Source organism: Erpetoichthys calabaricus, chromosome 6 (assembly GCF_900747795.2).
Source record: "Erpetoichthys calabaricus chromosome 6, fErpCal1.3, whole genome shotgun sequence".
Lineage (NCBI taxonomy): Eukaryota > Metazoa > Chordata > Cladistia > Polypteriformes > Polypteridae > Erpetoichthys > Erpetoichthys calabaricus.
The window spans coordinates 84447263-84463162 of NC_041399.2; the positions used below are offsets into that span (position 1 = coordinate 84447263).

The 15900-nt window shown below is 39.9% G+C and overlaps 1 protein-coding gene across 1 annotated transcript in view; it reads right to left on the reverse strand.

The window, feature by feature from the left end:
- Positions 1–325: 325 nt before the first annotated feature.
- fbxl7 (F-box and leucine-rich repeat protein 7) overlaps positions 326–15900 on the reverse strand; it is a 372946-nt gene continuing 357371 nt past the window's right edge. Inside the window, exon 4 of the mRNA XM_028803794.2 lies at positions 326–1500. Within this exon, the coding sequence (XP_028659627.1) occupies positions 764–1500 (737 nt within the window). The 3' untranslated portion in view covers positions 326–763. The remainder of the gene's footprint in view (positions 1501–15900) is intronic.

Consider the following 15900-nt stretch of genomic DNA (forward strand, 5'->3'; position numbering starts at 1 on the left):
CTATTATTCCAACAGATGGTGCATCACAAACATTTGTAGTAATAAAATGCAGTAATGCTCCATCTGTTGGAATGAAAAATGAAATGCATTTTATTACTAAATGTATTACAAAATAGATGGTGCACTGCAAACTTTAACTTTGAGGTCCCCGTTGATTACTTAGATTACCAAAAGCACAAAATTGTAATATGTGTGAGAATAAAAATATTGAATTTATGTGACAAAGCTGAAGTTTAGAGAAGAGCAATGGACATTGTTCACTGTTAACCAGCTATTCAAAACGCTAATACTCTGTATCACTTTTACAGGAAAATGCTCATACAAATTGTTAATAAACAACTTTTATTTGAACCCAAGAAATTAAAGCACATTAATTAACCAAATAATTTGCGCGTGAAGGACCTTATGCTGCAGGATTTTTTATAGTCCTGGTGTCTAGATACCAGAATTGCTTTGAACTTTTATCAAGGGGAAATAATTCTGATAATTTTTATTAATGTACCATGCACGCAGATGAAGAAAAAAAATCACAAGGGAAGTTAAGAGGCAAATGCCTTAATGTTATAAAAAAGTACAGAATGAATGACAGGCAAATAAAAATAAAAAAGTGAAATACATGATTGCAGTATTCCCATTGTTACTCTTTGCATTATTTGAATGATCCCCATGCTCCCACAGCCTAGTTTGCTTGATTAGTGCCATGCCTTCATTCCATTTTGCAGACAATCATGACTCTGTAAATATGAAATGGGGGATGTTACAGTTAGAAAAAGGCTGGATTAGTGTGTTCAATCACACACCGTTTACAGTGGCGTTTCACAAAGCGAAGAGCCTCCACTGTGATATCACAGTCCTGGATGTTCAACATCTGTAGATCGAAGCAGTTGGCAGCTACAATCTGCAAACCTCTGCCTGTAATGCTCTCACATGATTTGAGACTTAGTCGTTTTAGGTTAAAGCAGTTCAAGGCCAAGAACTCCAGACCAGCATCAGAGACCAGAGGGCATTTGCCGATATCCAAAGATTTGAGCTTACCACAGTTTTTGGCAAGGTACTCAAGACCATGGTCCGTGATGCCCTCACAACCCCTGGCATTCAGGTAACGCAGTTTGCTGCAGTATTTGGCTATATACCGAATACCTACATCGGTGATACGACTGCAGTGGGCAATGCTGAGGTATCTCAGCCGTGACTCCAATTTAGCAATCTCCCGCAAGCCAAAGTCACTTATGAAACGGCAGTCACTAACGCTTAGTTCCTTCACTGAGGTGCAATAGATGACCAAATAGCGCAGGCCTTCATCTGTGATGCGTACACAGCGGCGAAGATAGAGGTGAGTGAGCTGCGTACAGTGGGCAGCAATTGTGTGGAGTCCTTCATCCTCCAAGACGAAACAGTCAGTCATGTCAAGGTAGCGGATGGAGATTTGCTTGCCATGCATTGGGGAGAGCTTGATTGTGGCTTCTCTAGTCAAACTGATGCATGTCACCTTGGAGCAACCTGTAAAGAGACAAAAAGGATCTTTCACTTAATATCTCTGAAAAGGAGTGGAAGGCAGCCATGCATAGAATACACTCTAGCTCCATATGCACAAAGCATTCAATTATTCGACTTAAAATCCTTTCATCAAGCGCATTTATCTCATTTAAAATTGTCCAAAATGTAACCAGGCCAAGATTCAACCTGTGAACATTGCAATCAAGCTCCAGCCTCACTGGGCCACATGTTCTGGGTGTGAACCAAATTAACATCATTCTGGACTAAAATCTTTGAATGCCTTTCAAACAGCCTTGGTGTCACAATCACTCCCAACCTATGTTTGGTGTACTCCCGGATGGTCTTAAAGTGAAGGAGAACAAATTGATTGTAATTGCTTATACCACACTACTTCGCCTGCTTAACTAGAAGAATCCCAGCCCACCTGTTATAATTCAGTGGGTAACTGATGTTCTATACTATTAGAAATTAGAAAAAATCAAATTCTTGCTGAGAGAATCTATTCAAAATGTTTTTAAAATTAGGAAAGATCTAATTAATAACATTTTAGAATAAGCATTTATACTGGGGAAAAGGACAAAATAAAATATAATAGTAATAATATAATAAGTAGCCACCCATGGAAAGCACGCCGGAAGGGGCGTGGATTCACTATGCCGCCGACAAGTAAGACACCCATGGCGCACGCAGGAAGGAGCCACGCCCACCAACTCTAAGACCATTGGATACGACGACAACTCGCAGAGCCACGCCCACCAACTCGGACGCGACGCCTTGGAAAACATGCCGTCATTTCTGTTTGTCTGTGCCACAGTCCACATGCAGCTCTGAGCCACGTTGACTTTTCATTAGTCAACCTCAGTGGAACCTTGGTTCACACAGAGGCAGCGCGAGAGAGAGAGCCACGCACACACAGGCAGCACGACAGAGAGAGCCGCGCAGTCTTTTAAAACTGAGGTTAAAACACAATGAAGGAAGCAGTCTTTAAAAACCAATAAGCCCTGTGCCTCTTTTTCATTAGCGTCTCACCTGCTTCACCGCCCTGCAACAGTCGAGACGCTTTCTCAGCAGCTGACCTTCTCTGTGCCTGACTCCACTACTGTCAGTCGCCTGATTAAAAATGGTGAACTCCTGCAATGTTACTATCTTGGTTGGCTTTTACATAAAGTTCGGATTTGTTCAAATGTTCCTTTTTTCCCCCCTGTGCTTAAAACTCATTTAAATAAAAAGTGTTTATACAACTGCTGCAATGTTAGAGAGAGAGGGCTCGCCTGCTTTTGAGAGACAGAGGGGGAGGGGGCTCCCGTGCTGCTGAGAGAGAGCCTGCGTGTGCATCTGAGCAAAGACAATTTCCTGTTAGATTTGCCTTTGCAATGACAATTAATAAGGCACAGGGCCAAACTTTCAAAAAAATGTGAATGTATCTGCCAAAACCAGTTTTCAGTCACGGACAGTTGTATGTTGCTCTCTCCAGAGTTCCATCTTTTCATTCACTTACTGGTATGCCTGCAGGAACACGTGCAGCGAGCGAGAGAGAGCGAGCGACACACATGCATACAGGTGCGCGAGAGAGAGAGCGCTGGACGCACAAGAATAATAATACTTCATTACATTGATATACCGGTGTTTTCAGTATTCAAAGCGCTATCCACACAGGGAGAAACCGGGAAGCGAACCCAAAATCTTCCACAGTCTCCTTACTGCAAAACAGCAGCACTACCATTGCGCTACAAGGCAGTTAAAGAATGCACCGGCCTCGATTTTGTTTTCACTTCTGTTTACAGCGATCGGATCGTAGCGTGCATTGTTGCAATGTTACTTTTCTTGGTGGCTTATTACATTACGGATGTTTCACATGTTAATTGTTTTCCCTGTGCTTAAAAGACATTAAAAAAGTGTTTCTCAACTGTGACTCCGGAACAACTCAGTACGCAAGCTATATTAAGCGTCAACAACGAAGACTCGCTACACCTTAATGAACAAGTGCTGAAACTTATCCCTACCGACGAAGTAACTTTCACCAGCGTGGCCTCCATCGTCACAGACGATCCCGCTTTCAGTCACGGACAATTGTATGTTGCTCTCTCCAGAGGTCCTTCTTTTCATTCACTCACAGTGGTATCCACAAACCCACCCCATTTGGACAACTGTGTCGTTCAGCAAGTGTTCACCCATCAATACATAATTATGTGGTGTATGTTACGCTGCGGGTTGGCTAGTAAGTAATAATACGATAAAACAAAAAAACAAAAAGATACTAAATACCTTAAAAAAACAACGCAGTATTCCCCTATTCATTTACAAAAATTGAAGTACAGGTCAAATTTTGTTACAACAAAGTGCCAGGGACCCAAAAAATATTTCGTTGTAATGAAAATTTCATAGTAACGTGATTCCATATTTGTCACTATAGTGCTTTCTTTAACTTGCATCCAGGAGTTTGTAATCATTTCAATAGCTTCTTTCATGTTAGTTTTCATCTCCTCCTGTCTACAAGTTATGCTGACAAGAATTTTTGTCAGCATTTCCTTTGCGATAATACATTTTCAGGGTGCCAACGATGCCAAAATTCAATGGCTGAAGCACTGCCATGCAATTGGGTGGCAGGAACTCAACTCGAACATTATCTAAATGTAGAAGCATGCTGTGAGCAGCACCGTTACCAATCAGAAGCAGAATCTTCCTTTTCTTCTTCATATTGTGAGGTTTATGAGCTCTTTTCGGAGTGCCGCAGCAGCAAATCCAAGCCAATCACGGTCGTGGTATCGTCAATGGGTGATGCAAGGAATATTATAAATGCAAGGAACAGTACTACTTGGCCACTAACCTGGCCACAACCCTGCCTGACTGTTGTGTCTGCGTATAGGAGAGTGGTAGATCCTGCTACAATAAATAACCGTGCTCTTCCTGTTAAAAGCTGAATAAAGCTTGTTTTGCTAAATGACTAAGAATCAGCCTCATATTTTGGAGTGCAAGACAGTGACTCACGCATCACAATACCCTTGTCAAGTTGTCTCAGCCAGTTTCCCAAAATGTCTCGAGTCATCCAAGCTCACTGGTTTGCTTTATACTGGCAGGGAAGAAATTTAATACGCTTAATACACAAGGACTGGTTGACTTGCCAATGATGAGAGGAATAACTGCTTTTTTGATGTCTTCAAATGCAGAAGTTCGCACACATTGGCGCTGACGCCCAAGGTTTGCAACCGGAGATTTTTCTTCTGTTTTTGCTTGGTCTTTCAAGAAAGTTGACAACGTTGATGGTGAAATTCTGAATTCACTGGCAACGTATTTTTTCTTTTTGCTGGAATCGAGAGCCGCAAAAATTTTTTTTTTCTAATATCAACTGTTGTCGTTTTTTTTTCCTGTCTGCCATTTCTATAGGATAGTAATAATGAGTTAAATTCCAATAGATGTTTATAAAATGCTGATGAGCAATAAGCAAAAGGTATCATTGAAAACTTTCGAAAACAAACACAGCAAAAAAACAGTATTAAGAAAGTTTGAAGAAAGAGAAAAATTTACAATGTTTCTGTTCGGGGATCGTTGTGCACAACTGAGCTGCGACCACAGAACTAACTGCTCTGTGGATGATTCATTCAGGCATTTCAAGGTCTTTTGGGCACTTCATTGTAATGAAAGTATCTGCTGAATGTATTTTGTAGTAACAAGATTTTTTTATGGGGAAACTGTCGGGACCGTAAAATACTTCGCTGTAATGAAAATTTTGTTGTAAAGATATTCGTTGCAACGGAATTTGCCTTGTACTAACATTACCATAACATATAAAAGGTACCTCTAGTAAAATGATTTATTAAGACCATTTTGGGTGAAGATGTTTGCTTGTCTATCAAACAGTGTCAAGGTTTATAATCTGAATCCTTTTACAGCAGTGGCTGGAGTAACATTGGATGGGACTGGACTACATAGCCATAAACTCACCAGTTGCTGCATTCTTGAACTGTTTTTTCTAGGTAACATAAGTAGTGTATGTTAACAAACCATAAGTTAAATTTCTGGTCATGCAACTCCCAATGTGGTTCAAATATTTTCATGTCCTTGTCCCTGTTCACGTGTAAGTTAGAATATTCATCCTTTTAGAATGTGTCTGCTGTGACACAGGAATTTTATTTGAAACCATAATGGGACATTCTTCCATCACTGGAGTCAGCTTATTCCTAAAGTTTTGCATCTCCACCGTCCCATAGTGGGATGGTGATCTTAGAAATTTATTATTTAAGATCTTTTTGGATACTGTAGTAAAGACGTTTTAGGAGTGTGTGGTTCATTTGTATACAGTGTGATAAACACTCCAAGGTAATCAGGGGTCCCTGTCAGTACTCCAGTGTAGGCTAAACACTGAAATCTAAAGTGTATGTCACATTAGATGGCTTTTCTAGTGATTTTTCAATTTTAGCCTTCATTTACTTAATCTTAGCAAGTTGGAGGCAGATGGCGGTGTGCTCCTGTGAAGCTGATCATCTAATGCAACAAACAGTATGTAATGACTGACACCAACTAGTCCTCAACTAAGCAAACAGGCTTAATTTTATCTTTAATTGGAGGGCCGGGGTCTTTGCATGTGAGAGCTGAGAACCAATGCGCATTTGGCTTGCAGTACATAGAATGTAGCAATAAGGAATAAGCAACACGTGTGTTTTGAACCTCATAAATAGAAGTGAAGCATGTCCGTCTGATGACTCATGTTTTGTGTACTTAAACAGAATGGAGATATGAAATAAAAGGGACTGAGACTGCAGCTGAATGCACCACGGCTATTATTCCTTTACACAGAGCCAGCACAGCCTCAGGGGCTGTGGACCTCACAAAAAGAAGACAAGCTTGTCTGTTTGATGTCTCACATTTGACATTCAATAACAGAATGGAGAAAAGAAATAAAGGGCAGAGACTGCTTTTGAACCAGCTGCAGCTCTCAATGCTATTGGCTGTCAGAAAAAGAGGAGAGCATGACTGTACTGGAAGATGTGACAAACATGCGATTTTCAGTCGTGTAGTTTGACCTAGTGCAGCAATGAGATCAGCGACTGTGATCGGTGAATATGACATCCTCCATGCAGTGCCAGTGCTATGGTATTTTGTGCCCTAGGCCAAGCTCGGTAGCTAACCTGTACGGCTGGGTTTTCCCCTCCTTTTGAACTGTGCCATAGAAAAATGCCCAATTCGGCTTAATGGTTGGGCCGACCCTACCTCCATGACAAAAAAGTTGCATAATGTGACATTGGCGTACTGCTTCTATGGAGAATATAACATATTAGCTATCAATAATGCTGTCAGTTAGGACATGCATATCTTAATTTGATGAACTGCATCATACATGGTTATGCAATCTGCAAACAAAATCTGCACCACTTTGTATTTCTAACCAGCATGACACAGAACAGCCACTTTTAAAAACACATATGCACCTAGATATTCTGTGTGCAATGCTAAAGTCTCCATTTAGTTAAGAATGGAAGCACGGTAAGCAAAAACAAATAATTTCAATGGTAAAGTAGGCTAAAATAAGAGGAAACACCCTAACAATAACTTTTTTTAAATCATATTTGTGTATATTATAGTGAGCACTGAGATGGAAGGAAGAAAGCATGCCATGAATAGGGATTCACAATAATAAAAAGTAACACTGTACTCAAAGAACCTAATGAGACTGATTATTTTACTGATTATTTTATAAGCTACAGGAAACACCCTCAAAAAAGCAAGTATGGAGGGGGTGAGTTTTGTTTTGGATTTTCTTCTTTGCATTTTCTTTTGTTTCTTCTTGTTATTTTGTCTTATCTTGTTGCTTTATCTGTTACTAGCCAACCTGCGGCGTAGCATACGCCGCATAATTATTTATTGATGTGTGAACACTTCCTGAAAGACACAGTTGTCCAAATGGAGTGGGTTTGAGAATACGACTGTGAGTGAATGAAAAGATGGAACTCTGGAGAGAGCAACATACAATTGTTCATGACTGAAAACTGGTTGTGGCAGATACAGGCATATCTTTTTGAAAGTTTGGCCCTGTGCCTTATTAATTGTCATTGCAAAGGCCAATCTAACAGGAAATTGTCTGCGTGTAAAAGTAAAAGGCAAATTTGAATCTGATGGGGTCAGGGATATCCGGGGAATAAGGACAGTTTGTGAGGTAGCAGCTGCGATAGTCTTACACTCCAGTACATTGCGGTAAATGCTGATAACAGACAGTCTAGTGCCTTTACAGAGACCTTTTGCTGGCAGGAGGTTTCTGAGAAGCATGACAACTGAACCAATTTTAATTTTGAGTTTATGTGGAGGCATGCCAATGGGATTAAGACTATTAAGAAATTCTTCGGGGAATGTAAGTTGATCTGCAGGATCATCTGTGACAATGGAGTCAACGCTGTGAAAGTCACTTTGTCGGTAGGGATAAGTTTCAGCACTTGTTCATTAAGGTGTAGCGAGTCTTCGTTGGTGACGCTTAATATAGCTCGCGTGCTGAGTTGTTCCAGAGTGACAGTTGAGAAGTCGATGTCGCCATATACAGTGGTGTGAAAAACTATTTGCCCCCTTCCTGATTTCTTATTCTTTTGCATGTTTGTCACACAAAATGTTTCTGATCATCAAACACATTTAACCATTAGTCAAACATAACACAAGTAAACACAAAATGCAGTTTTTAAATGATGGTTTTTATTATTTAGGGAGAAAAAAAATCCAAACCTACATGGCCCTGTGTGAAAAAGTAATTGCCCCCTGAACCTAATAACTGGTTGGGCCACCCTTAGCAGCAATAACTGCAATCAAGCGTTTGCGATAACTTGCAATGAGTCTTTTACAGCGCTCTGGAGGAATTTTGGCCCACTCATCTTTGCAAAATTGTTGTAATTCAGCTTTATTTGAGGGTTTTCTAGCATGAACCGCCTTTTTAAGGTCATGCCATAGCATCTCAATTGGATTCAGGTCAGGACTTTGACTAGGCCACTCCAAAGTCTTCATTTTGTTTTTCTTCAGCCATTCAGAGGTGGATTTGCTGGTGTGTTTTGGGTCATTGTCCTGTTGCAGCACCCAAGATCGCTTCAGCTTGAGTTGACGAACAGATGGCCGGACATTCTCCTTCAGGATTTTTTGGTAGACAGTAGAATTCATGGTTCCATCTATCACAGCAAGCCTTCCAGGTCCTGAAGCAGCAAAACAACCCCAGACCATCACACTACCACCACCATATTTTACTGTTGGTATGATGTTCTTTTTCTGAAATGCTGTGTTCCTTTTACGCCAGATGTAACGGGACATTTGCCTTCCAAAAAGTTCAACTTTTGTCTCATCAGTCCACAAGGTATTTTCCCAAAAGTCTTGGCAATCATTGAGATGTTTCTTAGCAAAATTGAGACGAGCCCTAATGTTCTTTTTGCTTAACAGTGGTTTGCGTCTTGGAAATCTGCCATGCAGGCCGTTTTTGCCCAGTCTCTTTCTTATGGTGGAGTCGTGAACACTGACCTTAATTGAGGCAAGTGAGGCCTGCAGTTCTTTAGACGTTGTCCTGGGGTCTTTTGTGACCTCTCGGATGAGTCGTCTCTGCGCTCTTGGGGTAATTTTGGTCGGCCGGCCACTCCTGGGAAGGTTCACCACTGTTCCATGTTTTTGCCATTTGTGGATAATGGCTCTCACTGTGGTTCGCTGGAGTCCCAAAGCTTTAGAAATGGCTTTATAACCTTTACCAGACTGATAGATCTCAATTACTTCTGTTCTCATTTGTTCCTGAATTTCTTTGGATCTTGGCATGATGTCTAGCTTTTGAGGTGCTTTTGGTCTACTTCTCTGTGTCAGGCAGCTCCTATTTAAGTGATTTCTTGATTGAAACAGGTGTGGCAGTAATCAGGCCTGGGGGTGGCTACGGAAATTGAACTCAGGTGTGATACACCACAGTTAGGTTATTTTTTAACAAGGGGGCAATTACTTTTTCACACAGGGCCATGTAGGTTTGGATTTTTTTTCTCCCTAAATAATAAACACCATCATTTAAAAACTGCATTTTGTGTTTACTTGTGTTATATTTGACTAATGGTTAAATGTGTTTGATGATCAGAAACATTTTGTGTGACAAACATGCAAAAGAATAAGAAATCAGGAAGGGGGCAAATAGTTTTTCACACCACTGTAGTTGTTGAACGGGATCACAAATAAAAGGAAAACAATGTGAAGGTAATGTCACAGTTATTCCGTTTTTCCCGTCTCCAACATCGAGGAGCCATTTTGCGAAATGTTGTTCTTCAGGAAGAGCTCTCATATTTTTTGTCAGTGTAAGAACATGTATGTGACGCCACAAAGATTGCTTGTTAATGCAACTGGCGACAGTAAGCGCACGGGAGCCACGCATAATGACGGGGAGAATTTGTCAGAAATCTCCACTCAATAATATTGTTTTGCCTCCAAATGGCTGCGTGTCACCCGTGAGGTCACGTAATAACCTGTCAACTGCCTGGAATGCGTATGCATGTGTCATTGGCGCCTCGTCCCATATCATCAGTTTGGATTGCAGAAGATGTTGAGCGTGTGGCGAGGTAGGTTTGATGTTGCATGTGGAAGTAGTATTCAGCCTCAACAGTATTTTAAAAATGGAATGTGCAGTTCGTCCACCCGGTAACAATGTTGCAGCTATTCCTGTAGATGCTATGGTTGTAGGAATGTCTCTCCTAGCTCTGATGGTATGAATCAGGGTTTTGTAGACAACGGTTTTCCCTGGTCCTGGTAAGAAGAAGCATGTTTGTCGGGGATGGGAATCGCTGTATGCAGCGTGTAAAACAGTGTCAACAGCGTGTTTCTGTTCTGTGTTGAGTTTGTCATAGTGTTCCAGGAGGAGGGTTAGAGTTGACGGGCGGTGCTCTGTCTTGTGTGCGTGCGTATCCCATGGTCGGGCGACTTGGTGGATTATATATAGAAAAGCAGCCGGAACCGAAAAGAACAATGAAAAGTCAACGTGGCTCAGAAGTGCATGTGGACTGTACCAGAGACGAAAGCGACTGAGGCAGTGTTTGGTGAGGTGTTGCGTCCTGGCACATGAGCAGGCAGTGTGCATGACTCGAGAGCGAGGGTGGACGCGAAAGGAGGGTTAGAGTTGGTGGGCGTGGCTCTGTGAGTTGGTGGGCGTGGCTCTGTCATGCGTATCCCATGGTCTCTGTCTTGCGTGCCATGGTCAGCTGCATAATGAATTGTTGGTTGGCGTGGCTTTGTGAGCTGTGTGTCCAAGGTGAGTATGAGTCCTATGATTTTGTTTCTTATAAAAGTCTCCCCCACTACCTTCGTGAGGTTTGTCAATGAATGTGCTTCCCTTCCCTGCCATGTGGGCTGCTGCTATTCAAGAGTCCAGCCCTGCCCAATCAATGAAGAGCATGCAGACTGCTGTCTTCCTGTCCAGCCTGTGAAGACCTGTCAGCCAGCTGCAGCAATACATTCTCGCAAACCTAGTAAGGTGCACTGAGTGATTTGCAACACCATAATATATTTATAGAGGTACACCTTCCTCCACAATTTCAATTTTCAGGTTTTCCAGGTCTGAAAGACCCCTTGGACTACCTCCCACAATATTTTTCAGCTTGTTTGTATACCAACAAGATAAATACATTTTAGAAATGCACATCCATCCACTATTACAAAGATGCAAAAAGACAGACCGCAACCCTTTAGTAGTTCCATATCTTATTATTTATTCCCAAATAATGATGGGTAGAGCAGAACTAAAGCTGATTACATCCCAAATTTTTGCTCTGTGTGCTGCACGCAACCCTGAACAAGGGGAGTACAAGAAGCAAAACACTCCAGGAAAATAACAAAAACAGACTTGAGCACTGGTCTGCAGAATACATTTTAGAAACTTCTGCACATTCCTGTTGGTTAATGTGCAGCCATCATCATCTGTTTAAAAATAAACAAGGAGATGGTTACAAAAGTCTACGCCAAGGTCACTGACACTTATTTCAGTTTTCTTTATAACTCAATGCAACTTGTCTTCTGGAGTGACTGTGATTTCTGAATCTTGCTGTCCCAAGACAGTTTTTCTCCTGTCACAATAAGTCCCTACTTGCTTGATGAGTGAGTTTCTAAATGATTCTAAATAATCTGTAAATTTTCTTTACTCTCAAAAGCTAGGTGTGAGAAATACCTCTTGTTCCATTCTTAAATTTATATTGTTTAAACTGTGACATGCTTTCTATTTCCTAGATGGCCTGGCTTGTTTTGCATTGTTTTCTAAAGCACTGTAAGAATGGGTCTGTATAAAACAAAGATGGAATAATAGAATGGTATGAACGACACAGGAGGGCAATATCTCTCCATCAACCCATGTCCTGTGCCACCATCCCCTGCATTAAATCTAAATAAGACACATTCTAACTGCAACTAGGTAAATAAATATGTTAAAAATGGTGTTTTCAGTTAAAATGCACTGTAATGGACTTCACAAGCAATGGTCCTACTGTACCTAAAATGAATAAATGCCATATTGTGTAGTTTCAGACCAACTGCAGCTGTTGACTAGACTGGCAGGGTCATTTCTTCTAATGGTTAAAGCAGTAAAATGTGAACCCAAAGGGTGTAAGTTGAGCCTCCACTCCCTTCATACCTTACTGTGTGACCCTACTTGACTCACCTCACCAGTCCCTTGGTCCTGTAAAGAGGCTTAGGATGGGGCTCACTACACAAAAGTGCTATATAAAAATAGGGTGAAAGTAGATTTCTTCCATGTGACCCTCAGCTGCAATTAGAGGTTTTGATTATAAATGAATGAATGAATGCTAATGGCAGCCAACAGAGTATCAGTCTGTTTAAAGTTAGCTGTCTTGCAAGCTGAAAGAGGAATAAAAGAAGGCATTACTTGCACCTTGTCACTGATGTTCAAGTTCCACTCCTACTGGCAAAACCCATTTAGTTTTGTCAGGGCCCTGTCCATGGTTTTAGTTTCATCTCTTATTATGTATTTAGTTTATTGTTTTTATGAATTCTTTGGTATGTTCTCTTTAAATTTTATTATTCTTTAATGAATATCGTCAGTGTGATTAATCACTGTGCATTGTTACCTTATGTTGATTGTGTTCAGTATTTTTCTTGCTCAATTTGCATTGAACCTAAGGGGGCAGGCCCCTCTCTCAGCACTGGAGTAGTGGATGCCCACAGGTCTGTATAGGTTCTGGCATGCAGCAACATTATCGCTAACCATTAGTTAATACTCTTATTGTCTGGCTCATTTTAGATTCCCTTGTTTTAAAAGTGACATTTTTATTGGTTTGCTTCTTACAGACAACATACTGTTAACCTTTTAATATTCTTGCTTTTTAAATATTTTTTATATTTTATATTATAAATTCTTTAATCATTAAGTATTTTTTTTATTTTCACCCTCTCCTTGTTAAAAATTATAAGCTTTGGCATCTTTTTGAGTGGGTAGGCCACAAACCTGCTGTTTTAATTTTTGAGTGCTAGGCTTACTTAGTGTTTTTTTGATGCCTACAAGCACTGGGAGTGCAGCACTGATTGCTGTGAATTAGAATCACAAACATGGAAAAAAGGGTGTATGAGGCCTCCAAAGGACCTGTAAAGCCAGCCAGAACTCTCACTGGCCTGCCCAAAAGAGACTCACCTAAACAAAGCTGGGTTCCAAATACTACCTGCTGGCTTAAACCCAAAGCAGGCCCCAAAAATGGAGAGCTAGCTTAAAAAGTTCAAAATACATTGACAATCCCACAATATATCAAATGTCTCACAAGGGAGAGAAAAACTCTGACTTGAATAAAGGCAAAGTTTCACAAGAAGTTTTATAAATTAAGATTTATTAGCAGAATAGAATGGAAAGGGAAAATGTTTAGTAGAGCTAAATAAATAAATAAAAAGGCAAGGATTTGCCTAAAAAGGCAATTCACAGCAAACGAGTCCCAGTACGTGATCCAATAACAGTAATCCCAAAACAGAAGAAAAAGCAAATACCAGAAGGGAAATAATAAGAAATTCAATACTCAAACAAACTCCCAAACAACATCAATGCTCTGCTGCTGAGTTTCTTTGTCCGGACTAAATATATTACCAGAAGGAGGACCCAGCTGCAGTGGTGCCTCCACTGGCTCCACCCAAGAAAATACACAGAATAGATATACACAAAGGGACAGTACACAATTATCATATTACAAATTAAACCAATAAGAATAAAATATATAGAGAGACGCGAGAAACAATAATTTAAAACAAACTATGCTACAACATAAAATACACATAGCTTTGACCAGATACATAACATTCATTTTGAGTTTGTAGCCTCCTTTTGAGTTTTGTGACCATGGCGATGAAAGCAGGTTTAAGGAAAATATCGTCTGGTTTGAGGAATGTACATTCTAAGTTCATATGAAGACAGGTATTACCAGTGTAATGGGTATCCTTTTTTGGTTCACATTACACAACTTGTTATAAGAAGAACAACACTTCAATGTCATGGGATATTTTAATATCACTCTGATCTTATGCACCTATTCATAGCATCAGTGTAATCATCTATGAATGGACATTTTGTGAAATTATAACAAATAAATGCCATTAAGAAAGCTCTGGAATGCTTCCAGGAATGGTACAGTGAACTTCGATGAATACTTTTGCGTCACTAGTTCCTCTGGGATGAGATAAAGTGAGCTGTGTATAGGAGAGCTCTGTGACCAAATAATTACAACAACTCTGAGAAATGTTGGAGTCTTCTGAGCAAGTATCCCTGTGTTATGATTTCCATCTTTCTGTGGTGTTTCCTATAATATTTCCTTGAAGTCAGATGTTCATTAACGCTAGGGTCCAAGAAATGATCTTAGTTAGTTTAGACAGTGTTATTATAAAACTTCATATTTTATACCAACCTTTCTACAATGCCATATTGTTTATCACAGGCAGTTGTTGCTGTATTGACAGGAATATGACCCAGTAGTTAATGGCTGTGACATCACAGGGTCATAGGTATAAAGGTCATGAAGAGCATCTGATTTCGGCTCTATGTATGTTTAACTACAATTTAGGGTTTTTGATTTTGGTTTGTCAATGGTGTTGTATTAGCTTCTCAGTTATGAATCTTTACTTGTTGTTCTAGCTTATGTCTCTTCTTCTGATCGTTTATTTTAAAAATTCTCTGTCACCTTCTCTTTGTCAAAACACCATGTGTCTAACTTTTGACACCTTATAGAGTCCATGTCATGACAAACTGAAGCTGTTTTGAACAGAAACTGAGGATCAACTTGCTTTTGGATATGTGGACTGATGGAAATGGTCACTTAGGATATTTTAAAGAATTTTCACATTAGTGTTATGATATTGTCTCAATTACATTTAGTAGGTGTAGCTGTAAATGCTATTAAAATTGGAACTCACTCTAATTTGTAAGATGTTACAGTCTCTTATATGAACTGCTGCTACATGTAAACTAACAAAACACTGAAAGGTTTGTATTCTCTATTTTTGTCTCTTCTTTCATCATTAAAATAACAGTAACTGCTAGACTATTTTAAGGTATACCATGCAGGAAACCAGTGTAATTAGTAATGAGCTCCTCAAGGCATACATACACATGTTAAAAAACAATCAAAGATTGCTTTCAGGCAGCAAGCTCAAAATTTGAATGGGTTTTTTATTTTTCATATTTTCAAAATGTAATGTCTTCTCTTTAAAGTGACGCATGAGATTTTAAACCTTTGTATCATAGGCTACGTCCACACCACTATGTTTTCATTTAGTCTGTTTTCGCCTTTTCTCCACTCTACTCAGGCTTTTTTACTCCCAAAAATGGAGACTTTTGAAAATGCTCTCAGGAGCCATATACTTCTAAAAACACAGGCTCAGTGTTGCAATGAGGACTTTAAAAAATGCAGACTCTAACTGTTCTTATTATGTAGCTCTTCCCTGATTGGATCCTACTCAATACAACACCTCCTTCTCTAATTGGTGACCCTTTCTGGAAAGAAAAACATGTTCCAACAAAGTGGACAAAGAAGAGGTGCTTTCTATAGCACTTGTTGTCTTTCTTACCTTTATGCATTTAAATTTTGTTTTGTAAATTTGAATGCTGTATACATGCACAAAAGGCAAATAAGTTCCACAGTTTTGTGCTAAACCCCGTGGCCAGCGGTGTTATGAACCTTCAAGGATGAACCTTCAAGGATCTTTCTACCGATGCGTGCATACCCAGTGTAGGCAAATGTGTATGTAATATGTGTTTTCAATTAGAAACTTTCATTAATGATGTGAAAATGCTAGTGTGGATGCAAATTGTTTTAATGAGAAATGCTGTTTTTAAATGAAAACGTACTAGTACAGATGTAGCGTCAATATCCTGACAAACTGCACATCTGCAACATGCCTGGGCCAGAAATTGACTCTTGAAGATAACATTGTAAGCCAGCA